The sequence below is a fragment of the Salmo salar genome, chromosome 01, assembly GCF_965601325.2.
Source record: "Salmo salar chromosome 01, fSalSal1, whole genome shotgun sequence".
Taxonomy (NCBI): Eukaryota; Metazoa; Chordata; class Actinopteri; order Salmoniformes; family Salmonidae; genus Salmo; species Salmo salar.
Window position 1 is genome coordinate 173,567,945 of NC_138291.1, and position 20,032 is coordinate 173,587,976.

General features: G+C 40.6%; 1 protein-coding gene across 3 annotated transcripts; it reads right to left on the minus strand.

Moving 5' to 3' along the window:
- Window positions 1-2,667: 2,667 nt before the first annotated feature.
- On the minus strand, window positions 2,668-19,885 carry LOC106571334 (DEP domain-containing protein 1B). 3 transcript variants are annotated; one of them, XM_014144295.3, is made up of 12 exons: window positions 19,669-19,885; window positions 11,226-11,376; window positions 10,347-10,612; window positions 9,731-9,872; window positions 9,265-9,392; window positions 9,012-9,142; window positions 8,830-8,877; window positions 8,570-8,710; window positions 8,053-8,219; window positions 7,739-7,915; window positions 7,054-7,239; window positions 2,668-6,946 (listed from the first exon to the last, which is right to left on the minus strand). In XM_014144295.3, exons 3-12 carry the CDS (start codon window positions 10,577-10,579, stop codon window positions 6,782-6,784), a joined length of 1,518 nt encoding a protein of 505 aa, XP_013999770.1. In that variant the 5' UTR covers window positions 10,580-10,612; window positions 11,226-11,376; window positions 19,669-19,885; the 3' UTR covers window positions 2,668-6,781. The 3 variants fall into 3 exon arrangements, with proteins under 3 accessions (XP_013999770.1, XP_013999766.1, XP_013999762.1); XM_014144291.3 differs by lacking the exon at window positions 11,226-11,376 and adding an exon at window positions 14,020-14,086; XM_014144287.3 differs by lacking the exon at window positions 11,226-11,376.
- Between the last annotated feature and the right edge of the window lie 147 nt (window positions 19,886-20,032).

Consider the following 20,032-nt stretch of genomic DNA (forward strand, 5'->3'; position numbering starts at 1 on the left):
ATGGACGAGAACAAATTGATATTGGGCACACGTCTTTTCAACAGGCATATTCAGCATGGTGCATGTATAAATGTATCAAATATAATCTGGCATATGAACATTCGGCCCTTATCATTACATTAAACAACATTTCTCATTGAGAGGAAAAAACTACTTTGGTGACCTTGACCTCATTGTTTGGGAATTTAGCGAACGGCCTGTCCTACTAGCAGCAGATAGTTATTATATGCTTGGAACAGCATGTCCATCACTCACACATTCCTGCTGGAGGCAAATAAAACTGTGTACCACATAGCTATGGAAAGACTGACCATTGATCACTTGACGTGGAAGATTAAACGTGTACATTATACTGGGCATTAAACTTAGAGAAGATTCAAGCTGTTGTTGCAGCTTTGTAGCAGTTCCACATACTGTTTGGCTGTGGAAAGTGGAGTGGGATAGTGGTGTACAGACATTGTGCCTCTGGTAAGCTACCATTGATTTGGAGTGGGCTGGGAGGACGGTTCACCAGCTTTTGTTTGGAGTGTCGGCCAGACCCTATAAACATGGGATGATGAATCGTTGCCTGGTCTACAGCCAAAGTGAATGGCTAAATAAACCAGCAGGTTCTGTAGGACAGCCAAGTCCAAAAACATCCCCAAAGTGAAAGCAGAGCACCCTGTAAGGAAATAAATGATGATTAGATCTCGTAGAAATAGTGAATCTGTTAGTGGCAGTAGAAGAGGCAGCTGATCAGATGTGTTATGTTTGACAAAACACTACACCTCAAAATGAACAAAAGCTCATGCCAGAGGAAAACTAGAACTTTGATTGGTCATTCATGTGCATTAGCCACCACTCGAATTGAGTCACAGTACAGTTCAAATTAGACCTCTCTTTTCTCTTTGGATAATGCAGCACTTGTCTGCCTTCCTTTCAGGTATAACTCCATGAGAATATACTACTAGAACAATTCTAATTTAAAAGGCTTCAGTGGTAGGTTTTGTGTTTGCAGGGTACACTAAAGCTTCAATCCATTTTAAAAACAGGATTTATACAATGAGTGTAGGGCATTGGAACATATTAAAATTATTTCGCAGAAATATTACATATCTATATCTAAAAGCCAAACTTATTTTCAACAAAGGCTCTATATCACCGGCAAGAAGGTTGGTATTTGATAAGAAATGTAGGATTTTCAAGCTATTTGAAGGTATTGAAATGTTGTTCATCATTAACTTATTGAAGACAATGTGTACATTTCCAAGACGCATTGTCATTAAAATCTTTATCCTCAAACATCAACACTACCCTCTTGTGGAAAGGAGAATACATGGCACAAACAAAACACACCAGTATACAATTATGGTGACTAAACATTGGGGAAGTTCGATAATGATGTGGGGTTGCTTTGCTGTGTTTGGTACTGGGGGCTTTGAACGTGTGCAAGGTGTTTTGGAGTGCAATGTTCAATCCAGTGTCCAAAAACTAGGTCTCCATTAAAAATTGTGGGTCTTCAAACAGAACAACAGCACCCAGGAATGGTTCAAGAAGAAACGCTAGAGGGTTTTTTTCTTGAATTACAGTGGCATTTGGGCATGGCATTTTGTAAAGAATTAACTGTATTTTTCTAGATTTGTATTTATTTAAATGTATTTGGGTAAATCTTTCCATTGTAAATCCAATAATATTTTAGCTTAATGACTTTAAATCATTTGTACCATTATGATAACATTGTGCCACCAGTAGAAGTAGTAACACCAATGAGACATTTTAGGTAAATGAGGGTTTTCTGAGGGTTTTCTGAAATGGAGGGAACAAACACTCAAATCTAAGGTCATCAAACCTTTTAAAAATAATTTACAAAAGTGATATGATTAATAATTTTGCTCACAATGTTATTTCCCCTTCATTTAAATGGACTTTTACAAGGTGCTAAAATCAAGGGACAGCATTTACCACCACAATTCAAGAATGACCCTGGATTGTTCTGGAGTGGCAAACGATGAGACCAAATCTGAATACTATCGAAAACCTATGGCCAGATCTGAAAATCACAGTTGATAGAAGGCACCCACTCAAACATTGAAGAATTGGAGCCGTTTCCAGCTGAAAGGAGGCCAAATTTACATTTACATTTTTACATTTTAGTCATTTAGCAGACGCTCTTATCCAGAGCGACTTACAGTAGTGAATGCATCCATTTTATACATTTCATGCATTTTTTATTTATTTTTTTGCCAGGAGAAAAGTGCAGCACGATCATTAATGATGGCTACAAGCATGGGCGTCATGCACCCCAAAAATCCGAGCGGGCACAAACCAGGTGAGGATGGCTTTTGCCTTCAAGCTAGAGCCATAAAATGTATGCTTGATTCTATGTCGAAAGCACAGTGAGCTCCAAAGGTTTTGGGACAGTGACACATTTCTTGTTGTTTTGGTTCTGTACTCCAGCACTTTTGATTTGAAATGATACATATGATATGAGGTTAAAGTGCTGACTGTTTATGGTATAGGAAGGTACTCATGAATCCTACCTACTTCATTGAAAACCAGAGTTGGAGAGCCTTTAGCCACAGTCCAATAAAAATGTGCTTTGATTCCATCTGAAAAAGATGACCTGTCCTCAACTGAATGTTATTTGTCGAGTGGATTTCATACACAAGAAAGAGTCGACGAGACACCTTCTTTTACATTTCTTGTATTCATCAGTTTTCCTTATTCCAGCAAAAATGCAAGAGCAGCCACTTACTACCTGCAGTAAGTGCGTAACAGTCAAGATTCCAGCATTCTTCCATCTACCCACTAACATTATCCGCCAAAAATACTTGTAGTGATATCATCTGTATACAATTATCCAGTGCTAAATGTTAGTTTTTTTATGATTAAACATCTCTCAAAGAAAAAAAAAAAAGGTGATGAAAGCTAAAAAGTGATGTCATTAGATAAAGTAGGTACAGTAGTAAGAGAAAGTGACAGGAAATAAAACAAAATGGAAAAACATAAACATGCTTGTTATAGTAAAGGACATACTGTGTGACCGTGTGAAAAATAACTTCTGAAAACTAAATACAAAATTACTAACAGCATTCCAACAAATATACAATATTATCAATTGGCACTTCAGTGAATTCTTCAGCAACATTCTTAACGACGGTTTCTAGTTCTCCAGTGTGATCAGAAAAACAGATGTAAAGGCAATGCCGATGAACGTAGTTTAGAATTATCAAAAATATATTAAACTTGAAATAACATTTTCCATTACTGAAATACAGTACCATGACTATTAAATTGAAAAACAACACATTTGTCTCATGAAATGACTCGATCCACCCCAAAGCAAACTGGGGTATGTTTCCAGAAGGCCTAGTAGTAAACAAGATGATTATGAAATTATATAATCAAATTAAGTGAAGAATCAGAGATGACTGACAATTCCATAGACCAGTGCTATATTGAAGAAAAAGGACTCTTCCAGCCCTTCAGTACCTATGTGTTCTGAGAAAGACCACTCTCACCAAATAATATTAACAGGGACATATAGTGAGCTCCAGAAGTATTGGGACAGTGACACATTTGTCGTTGTTTTGGCTCTTTACTCCAGAACTTTGGCTTTGAAATGATACAATGACTATGAGGTTCAAGTACAGACGACTGTCGATCTTTCATTTGACTTGAGGGAATTTTCATCCATATTGGGTGAACCGTTTAGAAATAACAGCACTTTTTGTACATAAACACCACCATTTTAGTGGACCAAAAGTATTGGGATAAATTCACTTGTGTAGGGGCTAGGGGGCAGTATTTTCACAGCCGGATGAAAAACGTACGCAATTTAAACAGGTTACTACTCTGGCCCAGAAAATTTAATATACATATTATTAGTAGATTTTAATAGAAAACTGTTTGAATGGTGTCTGTGAGTATAACAGAACTCATATGGCAGGCAAAAACCTGAGAAAAATTGAATCAGGAAGTGGGAGAATTTAGAAATGTAGTTTTTGTTTAGAATCCCTTGGAAAACTACAGTGACATAGGATTTACGTTACACCTCCTAACTCTTCCATTGGCTGTCAACAATCTTTATAAACAGGTTTCAACCATCATCTGTTACCGGGCAGATCATTTTGGCTCAGTCAATCATTGGCCAGTCTGAGGAGAGGTGTCTTATTATCACAATTATACGTAAAAAAATACCCTAAAGGATTGATTGTAAACATTGTTTGACGTGTTTCTACAAATGGTAATGGAACTTTGAACATTTTGTCTATGGATTTGCGTCCACGCCACATGGCATTGTAAAGTGTTGTGGATGGGTCAACAAAACGGACGTATTTGGACATAAATGATGGACTTTGCAGAACAAATGAACAATTCTTGTGGAAGTGGGTGCCCATCCGAGTGCATTCCGCCGAAGATCAGCAAAGGTAAGTAAATATTTCGAACATATTGTTAGAGATTTGTCGACGCCGTGGTTGTAGGCTAACTGTATAGCTTAGCATTGAAGGCTAAATTCTGTACTCAGAATATTGAACAATGTGCTTTTTCCGTAACGTTACTTTGAAATCTGACAAAGTGGTTGCATAAAGGAGTAGATTAATTCTTTAAATAATTGTTATAAAATGTTTCAACGTTTATGAGTTCTTCCGTAAATTAAATGTGCCTATTCACCGGAGGTTACGGGGAGAAAACATTTTCTGAACGCCACGCGCCTATGTAAAAATTGGGTTTTTGGATATAAATATAAACTTGATCGAACAAAAAATGCATGTATTGTCTAACATGATGTCCTAAGAGTGTCATCTGATGAAGATTGTCAAAGGTTAGTGCTTAATTTTAGCTGTATATCTGGTTTTGTGATGGCTATCATGCTTGGAAAATGCCTTTTTTTTTTCTTTGCTGAGGTGCTATGCTAAAATAATCTAATGTTTTTCTTTCACCGTAAAGCCTTTTTGAAATAAGACAATGTGATTGGATTAACGAGTTGAGTATCTTTAAAATGCCGTATAATACTTGAATTTTAATTTTGAGATTATTTTGTTTTGAATATCGCGCCGTGCTATCTCACTGGTTGTTGTCCAACCAATCCCATTAGCGGGATTGTAGCCTCAAGAGGTAGTTTAAAGTTTAGTATTTGGTCCCATATTCATAGTATGCAATGATTACATCACGCTTGTGACTCTACAATCTTGTTGTGTGCAATTTGCTGTTTGTTTTGGTTGTGTTTCAGATTATTTTGTGCCATATTGAAATGCTTGGTAAATAATGTATTGTGTCATTTGAGTCACTGTTATTATAAATAATACAATGTTTTTAAACACTTCTACATTAAATGTGGATCCCCCATAATTACGGATAATCCTGAATGAATCATGAATAATGAGGAGTTAGAAACTTAAAAATCACAAATATCATTCCCCAAACATTACAATAATAGGAGAGGTTAGCATTTCTGGGGGTATGATATTTGTGCGTCTGTAACTTTCATCATTATTCATGATTTCATTAAGAACTATCAATAATCATGGTGGCATCCACATTAATGTAGAAGTGCTTAGAAACATTCTATTCTTCATATTTACAATAAAAGTGACTCCAAAATGACAATACATTATTTACCATTAATTTCTATTGGGCACAAAATAATCTGAAACGCAACCAAAACAAACAGCAAGTGCATTCAACAAATGTGTATTCACAAGCTTGATGTAGTCATTGCGTGCTTTGAATATGGAACCAAATACTAAACTTTTGACTACTTTAATACACATATGAATTTGTTTCCTATACTTTTGGTTCCCTAAAATGACATGAAAATACCCTCAAATTAAAGCTGACAGTCTGCACTTTAACCCCATAGTCATTGTATCATTTCAAATCCAAAGTGCTGCAGCTACGTCACTGTCCCAATACTTTTGGAGCTCACTGTAAATGGCCAATTGAAATGCATTTGACTTTTTAAAAAAAATCAGTTTTCACTTGGTGGGAAAAAAACACATGGGCCTCCCGAGTGGTGCAGCGGTCTAAGACACTGCATTGCAGTGCTAGAGGCGTCACTACAGACCCAGGTTCGATCCCGGGCTGTATCACAATCAGCTGTGATCGGAAGTTCCATAAGGCGGCGCACAATTGGCCCAGCGTCGTCCGGGTTAAGGGAGGGTTTGGCTGGTGGGGCTTTACTTGGCACATCGCGCTCTAGCGACTCCTTTTGGCGGGCCGGGCGACAGAAGGCTGACCTGGTCGTCAGTTGAACGGTGTTTCCTACAACGCATTGGTGCGGGTGGCTTCCGGATTAAGCGGACGGGTGTTTAGAACCATGTTTCGGGGGACGCATGACTCGACCTTCACCTCCCGAGCTCATTGGGGAGTTGCAGCGATGACAAGATCGAAATTGGGGAGAAAAAGGGGGTTATTTTTGTTTCGTTTTTTAAAACCAATTTAAACGTGGCACACAAATTTCTAATTCTACCTGTAGTGACCAATTCAATGGACCTGTTATGCATGATAATTTCCATTCACTGTTTAATGTTGGCTAACACAAGCTGCCCTTTATGGATTCCTAGCGTCCTCTTCTTAGTTTAACAGTAGTTTCTACGATACTTCTCTTCTTAGTTTAACAGTAGTTTCTAGAATAGTAAGTCAAATTGGCAACACAATTCCATCTATTGCCACTTTACCCCTGTGAATTCTATTCTCATTGACCTGCTGTGGAATAAGCTCCAAACACTCCAACACCCATAATCCTCCCTGTCTCCTGGCCACACTGTAGAGGTCAGACGTGCAGAGTCAGAGGTGAGAGTTAGGCCCTAAAGCTCCAGCTCCTTTGGAAAGGCTGGAAGGGTTTCTTCAAGGTTAGGAGCATGAGCTGGGGTTTGAGCCGTGGAGCTTTCTCTGGTAAGACGGCAGCCTTGCTCTCCGCTGTGGGGAACCGCCTGCGGTAGATCTCCGGATAGGACTTCTGGAACTGAAGAATGGTAAGATGATTAGTTTACAGAGCGCCAGTAGGCTGGAGTTTGATCAATCCTGCCCTAGCAAAGTTAATATAGGGAAAGAGCTCTTCTTCGAGTGTACCTGCTTGAGTCTCTTCCTCTTGTCCTTGGCTGAGAGCTCAGTGTCGGCAATGAGGCCCTCCAGCAGCTCCTGCATGGGCCCCTGGGAGCTGGAGACTCTCTGCTCCTCAAACTCTGCCCTGCTAATCTTCCTGCAGTACGACGGAGACACCAGGGAGGCGTCTGTATCCGCACCGGCATACTTTATCTGGGGGTAGAGAAAGTGAGAGATGAAAAATACTTATTGGTCTGGGGTTGATAGAGGGAGAGGCTGTTAAGAATCCTGCATGTTCAATGAAAATCCAGAGATTGAATTGATGCAACTGGTAGGTAAATGTAAATATATAAAAGTGATCATAGTATATAGTAAGTTATGACATTATATAGCGGTTATTAAATTATCAGTCGCACTTGAACCCAGTATAGTGACAAAGCTTGAGAAATCAAACAATCGCTACCACACCAAGGGTAAAACAAAAGCACACCCTTTCACATATCAACATACACCATTTGACCAGGGTCGTGTTCATTAGGCACCAAATTGAAGAAAACGGGACTAAAATAGAGAGGAATTATCTGGATTTGTCCCATGAGAAATGCACATTTTCATTTTCCGCTGCGTGCCCTAATGAACACGACCCAAGACAGGCTGTCAGTGTACTTTCTCTGGGTTTGTAAACAGTATGCTATGACCGCGTCAGGCTGACCTGTACCCTCCTGAGGTGGGAGAGGTGATCTTCCACATGTCTGTGCAGGTTAGAGGGCACCCTGAGGACACTGTCGTGGTGCTCCATCATGAAGGTGACCAGCTTGGTGGCCAGAAGCTCATCCAGGTCCACCTCCTCTGCAGAGCCCAGGATGCAGCGCGAGAATGTCTGCACCATCTGACCACGAACAATGAGTGGGGAGTGAAAACAGAAAAACACAGTCACTTACTATGAAGAGCTTTGAAACCTAGTGGGAAAATCCATATAACTGCAAGCCCTCCATAACAACAGTTACGATGGAAAGTAGTTTGTACCAGGGTGCGTGTTGCTATGGTGTCGTTAAGCGGGGGAAGGGCGGGGTTCTGGCAGACCCTGGCCATGAGGCGGAGGAGCAGCTGGAGTCTGCGGCGGTTGGCCGGTGGCAGGAGGAGGCTGCACACCTGGAGGGCCTCCGCTGCCACCTCTTTCTGCTGCAGCAGACCTGGGGGAAGAGATGGCTTAAGGTACACAGGACCTTCCCTGGCATTGCATTTATCCGTTTCTCATGTGGTTTTGATACAATTTTATTGGACTGTTTATTACAAACCAAATGGTCCACGATTGTTTGCCCAATTTAAATATGGTAAGGCAAGGCTACAGTAAGAGTTCTGTGTGGCCCTGAAGTGTTCCGTTTACATAACACATAACAAGAGGCGCTTCCTCTTCTACCTCACAAAGTGGCCATAGATCAGATTTTTTATATTTAACTGATAACAGAAATAATGCAGTGCTTCCTCTTCAGGAGTAGTGGTGTTTTCTACTATCATTGTTGTAAGTTGACACATTACTCACTGAGAATGTTAACAAAGACTTCATAGAGCTGGAAGGTCAACAGGGGCTCTTTGAGTCTCTGGAAGTACTCAGCCACCGTCCGCAGCACATCACGCTCAAAGCCTGGGTACATGGGCTGCTTGGTCTCCCTACCGTTGGGCCCTAAAGAAGAGAGAGATTCAAGCCTAACTTTATATACAAAACAAGAAGACCCAAAGCAAACATAAGCAGATGTTTAAATGGTAAGAGGAGAGGTTTATCATCAGTATAGCTTTACTCACAGTTGGCTAGGCACTTCATTGCTGATAGAACCCAATAAGGCATGTCCTCTGGTAATGCAAAACATGACAAAATATAAAAAAAGTTAAACTATATTTTAGAATTTAGCCTTAGTTATTAAATGTTAATCTTATACAGTAATAGTCATGAGCAATGTTACAGAATGACTGCAAAAGTTACATACCCGCTTTGTTCTTCACAATGACTATTCCTGTTTTGTTGACACTGAATACATTGTGAATGATATGCTTCGCATTCACGTGTTTGGGATCCAACACTCCATCCATTGTCTTCAGACCCAGCACTCTCTGCAAACTAAAACAGAATGTAGTATTCAACAGTTGTAAAAGGAAAAGCAACGACACACACACACACACACAGTGTGACCTACAAGCGCAAGTCCATTGATGGTGTGTGGTGGATAGCTAGCTACGTACTGTGCGATTGTCATTTTCTTCCAGATTTGGTCGACTTGCTTGGGGGTGATGTCACTCCTGCGTATGATTTTGCACTCGTGCACCTCGCCAATGGCTATGCTGTGTCTCTTGTTCCACGTCTCTGAGTTCTGAGGAAAATACAAAACATAGAAATCTATGACACCAATGGAACCCTAAAATACTGTTTATTAGTCCCACTGGGACCACAAATACGAAAGATATATGCACACATAACTTAAGTCACGTTGGATACAAGTGTCTGCTAAATGGCATACATTATATTATTAGTAGTACATTTTAACATGTTTCCCAGTTTCTAAGTGCATGTGTATAATAATAATTACTACATATTGTTGTGCCATCTCTAAAATGAAATAACAATTAAAAAAGGTCAGTGAAAACAGCAACAGCTAACTGTAAAGATAAACAGCTGTACTAGCCCCTGGCCTCTCTCAGTTTCTCTCACCAGGATCAGAGACTTCATGGGGATCTTCTCTGGCTGCGGCAGTTCCTCGTAGTCGTCCCAGCGGATGAGCCGGGGCAGGTCGCAGTTCTCTGACACTGGGGGCCGCTGGGGCAGGGGCTTCAGGGGGGACGTAGGAGGGAACCTAGGGTCACAGAGGAGGGAAGTCAGGGGTATGAACAAATGAGGACAGACAACTGACCAGCAGCCCTTCCACACATTCATGCACATGTAAGGACCACAGGCGTTCAGATGTCTTTATCTGCTAAATATCTCCTTAGACCACATAAAAGCAGACAGGGTCATTTCATGTCGTGTGTGCATTGGCCTTTTTTGACACATTACTTTGCCTGCCTACTCCTCTCATAGAGCGGCAGGTAGCCTAGCGATTTGGAGCGTTGGGCCAGTAAGCAGACTGGGTGAAAAACAAATTGTATCTGTCAATGTGGCCTTGAGCATAGCGCCTAATTGCTCCTTTAAAAATAGCTTTTGATAAGAGCGTCTGGTATATTACCAAAATGTAATTATGCAGCAAAGTAGTCAGCCATGACACCTTAGTACCATGAAAGGCAATGACATTGAAAACACACACATCCCAATAACAGGACATCATCATCACCTGTAGACTTGACCACTGTCCTCAAAGTCTTCTTTACCATAGCGGCCCTTGACATCCTCAACGACGTGGTTCTTCATGAATTTCCTGAGCAGCTGCAGGGTCTGGTACCGGGTCACCTCTGGCCCAAAGTTATGGTTTCGCTTCAGCAGCTCATGTAGCCAATCAACGGCCTCGGATCCAGTGAAGCTGTTGTCATAGCTACGGAAGTATGCCCAGTGTCTTTTCAGAGGCATGCCTCCACGGAAGAGCTTGATAGTTTCATTCCACTGCAGGACAGAGATCCATTCAAGAGTTTTATTTAACACATATTTAGTGTTAATAATGTGCTATGATGAGGAGTTACATCCTGTTTTTTAACAAATAACCTAGCCAGTAACACCCCAATCTCTACTTTCACATGGGGCATGTCAAATATAGGCCTAAATAACAAACTAAATGCATATGTAAAATACATGCAGGGATATCATTGGCTTACAATTGGCTCATTCATTCCCTTCCTCTCCCTTGTAACTATTCCCCAGGTTGTTGCTGTAAATGAGAATGTGTTCTCAGTCAACTTACCTGGTAAAATAACAGTAAAATAAAAATAAATAATATAAATCATGTGGTTTGAAGCTTAGGGAGTACATAGTCCTCAGTTTAATACATGAAGCAACAGCTAGAGTGGTAGATCTCTCTATATACACAAACAGTACCAGTCAAAACTTTGGACACCTACTCATTCAAGGATTTTTCTTTATTTTAACTATTTTATACATTGTAGAATAATAGTTAAGACATTAAAACTATGAAATAACACATGGAATCAATGTAGTAACCAAAAAAAGTGTTAAACAAATCAAAATATATTTTCTTTTTGAGATTCTTCAAAGTAGCCACCCAAAGTAGCCGTCCAACTTATCCCAACTCATCCCAAACTGTGTTGAGGTCGGGTGATTGTGGAGGCCAGGTCATCTGATGCTGCACTCCATCACTCTCCTTCTTGGCCAAATAACCTTTACACAGCCTGGAAGTGTCTTGGGTCATTGTCCTGTTGAAAAACAAATGATAGTGGGACTAAGCGCAAACCAGATGGGATGGCGTATCGCTGCAGAATGCTGTGGTAGCCATGCTGGTTAAGTGTGCCTTGAATTCTAAATGAATCAACGACAGTGTCACCAGCAAAGCACCCCCACACCTCCTCCTCCATGCTTCACGGTGGGAACAACACATGCGGAGATCATCCGTTCACCTACTCTGCGTCTCACAAAGACACTGCAGTTGGAACCAAAAATCGCAAATTTGGACTGATCAGACCAAAAGGACAGATTTCCACTGGTCCATTGCTCGTGTTTCTTGGCCCAAGCAAGTCTCTTCTTCTTATTGGTTTCCTTTAGGGGTTTCTTTGCAGCAATTCGACCATGAAGACCTGATTCAATCAGTCTCCTCTGAACAGTTGATGTTGAGATGTGTCTGTTACCTGAACTCTGAAGCATTTATTTGGGCTGCAATTTCTGAGGCTGGTAACTCTAATGAATTTACCCTCTACAGCAGAAGTAACTCTGGGTCTTCCTTTCCTGTGGCGGTCCTCATGAGAGCCAGTTTCATCATAGCGCTTGATGGTTTTTGCGACTGCACTTGAAGAAACTTTAGAAGTTCTTTAAATTTTCCAGCTTGACTCACCATGTCTTAAAGTAATGATGGACTGTTGTTTTTCTTTGCTTATTTGAGCCGTTTTTGCCATAATATGGACTTGGTCAGGACCTGAAGCAAGGATATACCATTTGAAAGGAAACACAAGTTTGTGGAAATGTGAAATGAATGTAGGAGAATATAACACATATCTGGTAAAAGATAATACAAAGAAAAAACATGTTTTTTTGTACCATCATCTTTGAAATGCAAGAGAAAAGGCCATAACATATTATTACAGTCCAGGCGCAATTTAGATTCTGGCCACTAGATGGCAGCAGTGTATGTGCAAAGTTTTAGACTGATCCAATTAACCATTACATTTCTGTTCAAAATGTTGTATCAAGACTGCCTAAACGTGCCTAATTGGTTTATTGAAACATTTAAGTTCATAACTGTGCACTCTCCTCAAACAATAGCATGGTATTCTTTCACTATAATAGCTTCTGAAAATTGGACAGTGCAGTTAAATTAACAAGAATTTAAGCTTTCTGCCAATATCAGATATGTCTATGTCCTGGGAAATGTTCTTGTTACTTACAACCTCATGCTAATCGCATTAGCTTACGTTAGCTCAACCGTCCCACGGGGGACCCACCGATCCTGTGGAGGTTAACTGAAATGCATTCCAGGTGACTGCCTTGCACACTTGGCATTCTCTCAACCAGCTTCATGAGGTAAAGGGTAGCTACTTGGAAGAATTTGTTTAACACTTTTTTGGTTACTACATGATTCCGTGTGTTATTTCCTAGTTTTGATGTCTTCACTATTATTCTACAATGTAGAAAATAGTAAAAATAAAGAAAAACCCTTAAATGAGTTGGTGTGTCCAAACTTTTGACTGTAGCTAGATCAGGGATGGGCAACTGGCGGAGCGGCCCCCTTTTGTAGGCCCGCGGACCAATAAAAAAATATATAATAATATATAAATAAAAAATTTTAGGAACTCAGTCGGCGTCTCAAATTACTGTTGACAGTTAGAATAATAGAATACACAAGGTTCAATTTTGAAATTTGTGCATCAGCAGTCACTCAATTAGCCCATGTCTGCTAAAAAAAAAAATGGAGATTGGTAAGTTAGTGTAGCGGCCAGCTATCTAAACTTGTAGAAAGCATGGTAGAATTAGGGACCGGGGTTTGGCCCATTGATCACCAGTTATCATATTAAAAACTGAAAACATTTGCTTCCACCCAATGGGAAAATTTCAAGAAATTAGTTATAAAATTGCAACCTTTTCTCTACGCCCCATTGCAAAATATGTAGAATTGCAAGAAATTAACTTTAAAATGTAATTTTTTGGGGGATGTGGGTACTCAGACCCCTCATGATGAGTTAAGTTTTTTTGTGGGCCCCATTCCATCAAAGTTGCCCATCGGTAGATCATGGTAATATACTGTAGCTCGGTAGATGGCTGCATAGTAACTCTGCCTAGATGGAGGGCTCTCACATCTATGGCTAGTTTCCCAGATACAGATTAAGCCTAGTTCTGGATAAAAAGCAATTTCAATGAGATTCTCCATTGAGCACTAGGTTTAATCATTGTCCGGGAAAATGGCCCATAATGTACAAGGATTTAGACGATGTACAAGGATTTAGATGATGGCACATCTTCAAGACCATGTGTAAAAACTATACAAATGGTAGATGAAATTAGACAAACAAGTCAATGAAATGCTGTATTCCAATGGAAATGCATATTTTAGGTACTTCATCTATCAGGCTTTTATAATATGGGCATTAGGCTACAATTTAAATCAATCCGTGACCATGTTCATTCCCACTACTAGTTAGAAGCAAAACCATTGTTTATAGTGTTTATTTCCTGTCCTCTGGGTTATCAGACTGGCAGCAATTAAAGGAATCTCCACAAAACGGTTCATTGCCTTCTGTAAATTAGGGTTAGAGAGACAATTTCGTTGTTCCATTTAATTCTGTGGTTAGACATGTCAATACAAATATGACAGTCTGCAGTTAATGGCTGTTGGCCAGAGGGTATCTTACCGTGGTAACGTTGGTTGGAGATTCGCCAGACATTCAAACCTTTGAACTGCATAGCTCAGGTTAGGCTCTTTATAAAAAATATAAAAAAGGTGTACAACATTACACAGGTCTTATTTTTCCGATTCTGACCAGTTTCATAATCACATGGCAAAGGACAATGCAATTGGTTGGGGACCGTCAACAAAGTGCATGATCACAATATTACAATTTCAATAGCTCTTCAACCACGTGACTTACCAATCTTATTTCCACTTTGTATTATTCCTTATATAGAGAGAGGCATGTGGCGCACCCTTTAGTTCTCATAAAACGATTCCTAGATTAAACATATATATGTATTTTTAAAAATCCCTTAAAACTCATCAGTTCCTTTAATATGTGATGTAGACACCTCAAACCAACTTTGGAATGTTCAAAAGGGACAATTGTTGAATTTCTTTTACCTTAATTTATTAGTTACATTTTGGCCTTTGAATATCAATAGCTCCTTGATCACATGACCTAGGCACTTTAAATCAACTGTGGAATGTTTGCATTATTCACAGGGTAGGGACACACATTGCATGTCTGCCATGAGTTTCACACAAAAGTAAGACTTTTTGCTCTGCAAAGTTGGACCGCCAGGTTTTGGGCATTCTGAATAGTATTGTGTTGAACAGTTTATCAGATTGTCAGACTCTTATTTGGACTACTGCAATGCTCATCTCTATAGCCTCTCTGTCAATCCTCTTCAATATGTTCACAATTCTGTTGCTTCAGTGCTCATCCAGAAGGGTACACCATTTTGGTGTCTCCACTATGTCTCAATCTGTTTGCAGGCATTCTGATGGGCTGGCAAGGGGAGGGAAAATATAGTGTTCTCCCTCCTCTGGGTCCTTACCTGACGTTATGGTATAAAGTAAGGCTGCAGACTGTGACCGTTGGATAGGTTTGCAGGCAGGCTGTATGCAACTTCTTACCATTGTGCACATTATCTGAATGCTTACAAGACAGTTGTTCACTCTATCCTTGGATCCTTTATTTCAAACCACTGGGACCCGAAAATTCCATAATCCACACCAAAACCTGGGAAAACATCCTCTCTCCACCAACTCCCCTGCTCACCTACAAACCTCTCCATGTCCTGGCTCTTTCTACCTCTCTGACATGCTGCACACCTAAATCCCTTCCTTTTCACCCCCAACACCAGACTCCTGGCCACTGGGAACCTTGTCTTCAGTGACTTCAGCTCAGCTGCAGTCCTCTGAAACTCCTGGAACATCCATCAACCATTTATTTGCATATTTAAAACCAGACTCACAAACCATCTCTTCAGACAACACCTATGTTACACTCCAATAATTACCCAGTCTCCCAGTTCCTTGTTAGATGTTTTGACTAGAACCAAAACGTGATCATTTTACTCCAGTGCTAGTCTGCTGGCTTCCTGTTAAGGCTCAATGTTTTACTGTTAACATACAAAGCGTTGCATGGACTTGCTTTTACTCATCTCTGATTTGGTTCCACCGTATATACCTACGGTACATGTGTTCTACAGTCATAAGACGAAGGACTCCTTATTGTCCCTAGAATTTGTAAGGAAACAGCCAGAGGCAGGGCTTTCTCCTATAGAGCTCCTCTTTTATTGGATGCTCTGCCGATCCATGTGAGAGACGCAGACTGTCTCAACCTTAAAGTCTTTACTGAAGACTCATCTGTTCAGTAGGTCCTATGATTGAGCGAAGTCTGGCTCAGGGGAGTGAAAGTGAATGGGAAGTCACTGGCGAGAGGAACCACCCTTGCCGTCTCTGCCTGGCCGGCTCCACACTCTCTTGGGATTCTCTGCCTCTGCACCTATTACGGAGTCTGTGTCACTGGCTTGTTCATGCTGTCCTATGCTTTCCCTATAAGGACGCATCATGCCAGGCTTTGCTCGCTACACTCGACTCCCTTGGGTGGGTTGAGTCACAGACGTGATCTTCCTGTCCGGTTTTGCTTACCCTAGGGCTAGTGTGGTAGGAGATCTTCCCGGGCTATACTCAGCCTTGTCTCAGGGTAGTAAGTTAGTGGTCTTTGATTTCCCCTGAGTGGTGCGGGAGCTGTGCTTTGATGTTTATCCTGCTTGATTGGCCCTGTCTGGGAGTCATTTTGGACGGGGCCAGTGTTGCCCAACCCCCACCCGTCTTAGTCTCAAGTATATATCCTGCAATAGTCTATGTGCCGGGGGTCTAGAGTCAGTCTGTCCAATCTGGTGTACTGTGTGATCTTAGGATAGGAGAATTTGAGGAAGCATGCCTAAGGCCATACCGTACACAAGATAGGTTAGGAGAATTTGAGAGAGCATGCCTATCTGGTGAAACTGTGTGAAGGCTGATTTCGTTACCTCAGCTGACCCTCAATTGAGAACAGGTAGAGAGGTTCAGCATTTTCAATTACTTAGAGGCTATTACAGACAGAAGCCTCAACTTCACTGAAAACAAAGTACATTAGACACTTACCTGCTATGGAGACGGAGGCGCCTCAACGTAGTTCCCACAATCCTGCAGAGCTATTACACCTGCCACCTGTTACATCAAGCTGAGGAAGTCAGTCTGGGGTGTGCTGTCTGAGGCAACCTGTTACATCAAGCTGAGGAAGTCAGTCTGGGGTGTGCTGTCTGAGGCAACCTGTTACATCAAGCTGAGGAAGTCAGTCTGGGGTGTGCGGTCTGAGGCAACCTGTTACATCAAGCTGAGGAAGTCAGTCTGGGGTCTGCTGTCTGAGGGCAACAGTGCTCAGGCCTTAAGAGGCTGTATGACACACAGGCAAGGAAAAAAGCAACACAAATAGCATCGGACTCAATTCACAAATCGGTGTGGCTTCTTCCAGAGGCTGCCCTTTGGTCTAAGATACGCTAAGTACACCAACATTCATGACCGACTGAGCCAGGGGCAGCTTCATTCCCACTGCTCAATTATCATTTCCGATAGTTACATTTTTTACTTTTAGACCAAGGACCTAAGAAATTATGGTGAAAAATAATACATTTTTCCGAAAACCAAAGGGTGTGCAACATGCCTCTATGTAAGGAATAATGGACAGTGAGGTTGCTAAATCACATGGTTTGAAATAATTATATAAAAATGGTTTAAGTCAGTGTTCCTCAAACTCCGTCCTCAGGACTCCAAAGGGAGCTCTAGCACTACACAGCTCATTCAAACAATTAAAGCTTGATGATTTGTTTATTATTTGAGTCAGCTGTGTAGTGCTAGGGCAAAACCCAAAACATGCACCCCTTGGGGTCCCGAGGACCAAGTTTGGGAAACACTGGTCTAAGTGCATTTTGGGAAAACCAAAGGGTGTGCAGTGTGTCCCTCCCATTTGAACAATACAAAGTTGGTTTGAGGTGCCTATGTGATCGAAGAGCTATGGATTTAAAAAAAAAATTTAAAAAAAATTGTACAATATACAGTGCCTTCAGAAAGTATTCAGATCCTGAATTTAAAATTGTTTAAATTGAGTTTGTGTGTCATATCAGTGGGATTATGTTTTGGGATATTGTCTTTTTTATTACAAATTAGATAAAAATTAAAAGCTAAAGTTGTGTTCAGGGCAAATTCAACACAACAGAGTACCACTCTTCATATTTTCAAACATGGTGGTGGCTGCATCACGTTATGGGTATACTTGTCATCAGCAATAACTATTTTTTTCTAAATGAAATAGAGCTAAGCACAGGCAAAATCCTAGAGGAAAACCTGGTTCAGTCTGCTTTCCACCAGAAACTGAGACAAATGTACCTTTCAGCAGGACAATTACCTAAAACACAAGGCCAAATATACAGTGGAGTTGGTTACCAAGGCGACATTGAATGTTCCTGTATGACCTAGTTACATTTTTGACTTAAATCGACTTGAACATCTATGGCAAGACTTGAAAATGGCTGTCTAACAATGACCAAGCTACTTGAAGATTTTTTTTAAAGAATAATGTGCAAATATTGTGCAATCCAGGTGTGTAAAGCTCTTAGAAAGCTACACAGAGTCACAGCTGTAGTCGATGCCAAAAAGTGATTATAACATGTATTGACTCAGGAGTATGATTACTTATATAAATGAGATGTCTGTATTTCATTTAATATATTTTCAAAAATTGCTAAAAACATGTTTTCACTGTCATTATGGGGTATTATTTGAGTCAGCTGTGTATTGTGTGTAGATGGGTGAGAAAAATATCAATTTAATCCATTTTGAATTCCTGATGTCACAAAATGTGGAATAAGTCAAGAGGTACGAATACTTTAAGGCACTGTATATTTTTTTCAATATAGGAATCGTTTGAGAACTAAAGGGTGTGCAACATGCTTCTATATAAGGAATACTACAAAGTTGAAATGAGGCTGCTAAGTCACACTGAAGAGATAGTCATTTTAAAGTTTCAAATATTTATATAAAATCATGAAAGCGCCTTTTTGGGAAAACCAAAGGGTGAACAATGTATTTCCCTACATGTAAACATTCCAAAGTTGGGTTGAGGTGTCTAGGTCACATGGTCAAGGAGCTATTGAGTTTTAATAAATATACATAGAGATAATTTTTTGAGAACTAAAGGATCAATCAAATGTATTTATAAAGCCCTTTTTACATCAGCCGATGTCAAAGTGCTGTACAGAAACCCAGCCTAAAACCCCAAACAATGCAGATGTAGAAGCACATGCCTCTATAGAAGGTATAATACAAAGGGTGCGTTCATAAATTCACTCTGGCTATGTACTCAGATTTCAGAGCACTCATCTGAATGTGCCAGAGCGCAGAACTACTGATGAATTTACAAACGCGCAACACCTGTTGAATATGGCCGGTGTCAGTAAACTTCGGCAAAAAATATTAAATTGTTGCCAGCAGCACAGTTAGTCACCACTCTGGATAATGAGCTCTGCTAGGGCAAGTAAAATGGTCAGAGTGAGGTGTTCTCTCATTTGTGTCTGGAAGTAGCTAGGAAGCTAGCCAACGTTAGCCAGTTCGCTTGGGTGGTTGACTGCCGTTGAGGTCAGAACGCTCAGATCAACCCTACTCAGCAAGATCGTACATTGCGCTCTAAAATCCCTGAGAGCGAAACGCTCTCAATTTAAGAATGGACAATCTGACAACGCTCTAAATGTATGAATGCCTAGATCGCACTCTGGCACTCAAGTGAATTTACTAACGCATCCAAAGTTGAAATGAGGTTGCTAAGTCACGTGGTTAAAGCTATTTAAATTTGAATGTTGTGATCATGCACTTCGTTGTTGGTCCCTAATTAGTTGCATTGACGGTGCCACAGACTGCCTACACTTTTGCCGTGTGATTATGAAACTCCGTTCGGGGAATCGGGAAAGTAAGACCTGTGCAATGTTGAACACATTTTTTCTTTCACAAAGAGCCTAACCTGAAGTTCTGACTGGCAAAGATACCAAGTTTACCACGGTGAGAAACCTTGCCAGTGTGCACTGGACAGCGCCGGAACGTTACTTCTTCAACGCTAGCCAGCCAAGAGCAATACCTAGTTAGCGTTAGCCAAACAACTGTGTTTTATCCGATTAAACGACAAAAGTCTTACAACATAACCAACAAGCCATTTGGAAAATTAACGTTGCCTATGCAAATTACCACAAAACTAGCTAGAAAACATTAACATTGGACATAAACTCACCAACTTTGTTGCCCTGTATGGACCCGGTCCGATCATTTTACCTTCCATTCTGGTACAATAACACACACAAAAGTTACACAGCTTTCATAAACGAGAGGTTCTACCAAATATTATTGCAGACTATCGTTACTACTGAAAACATAACATGGCATTGAGAAGCTAGCCTAGCTACGCCTCGCTGACCAACTTTGAATCTCGAGCGTCACATCTGAGCAATACGATTGGAGCAGAGACAAGAGAACCCAGTCACATGATACGATGTCCAAATATGGAGAGAAGCCGGTCACATGATACGATGTCCAAATATGGACATTCTGTAGCTATGCAACGCATTTGTAAAAAGGTAACAATTTAAGGAAACAGA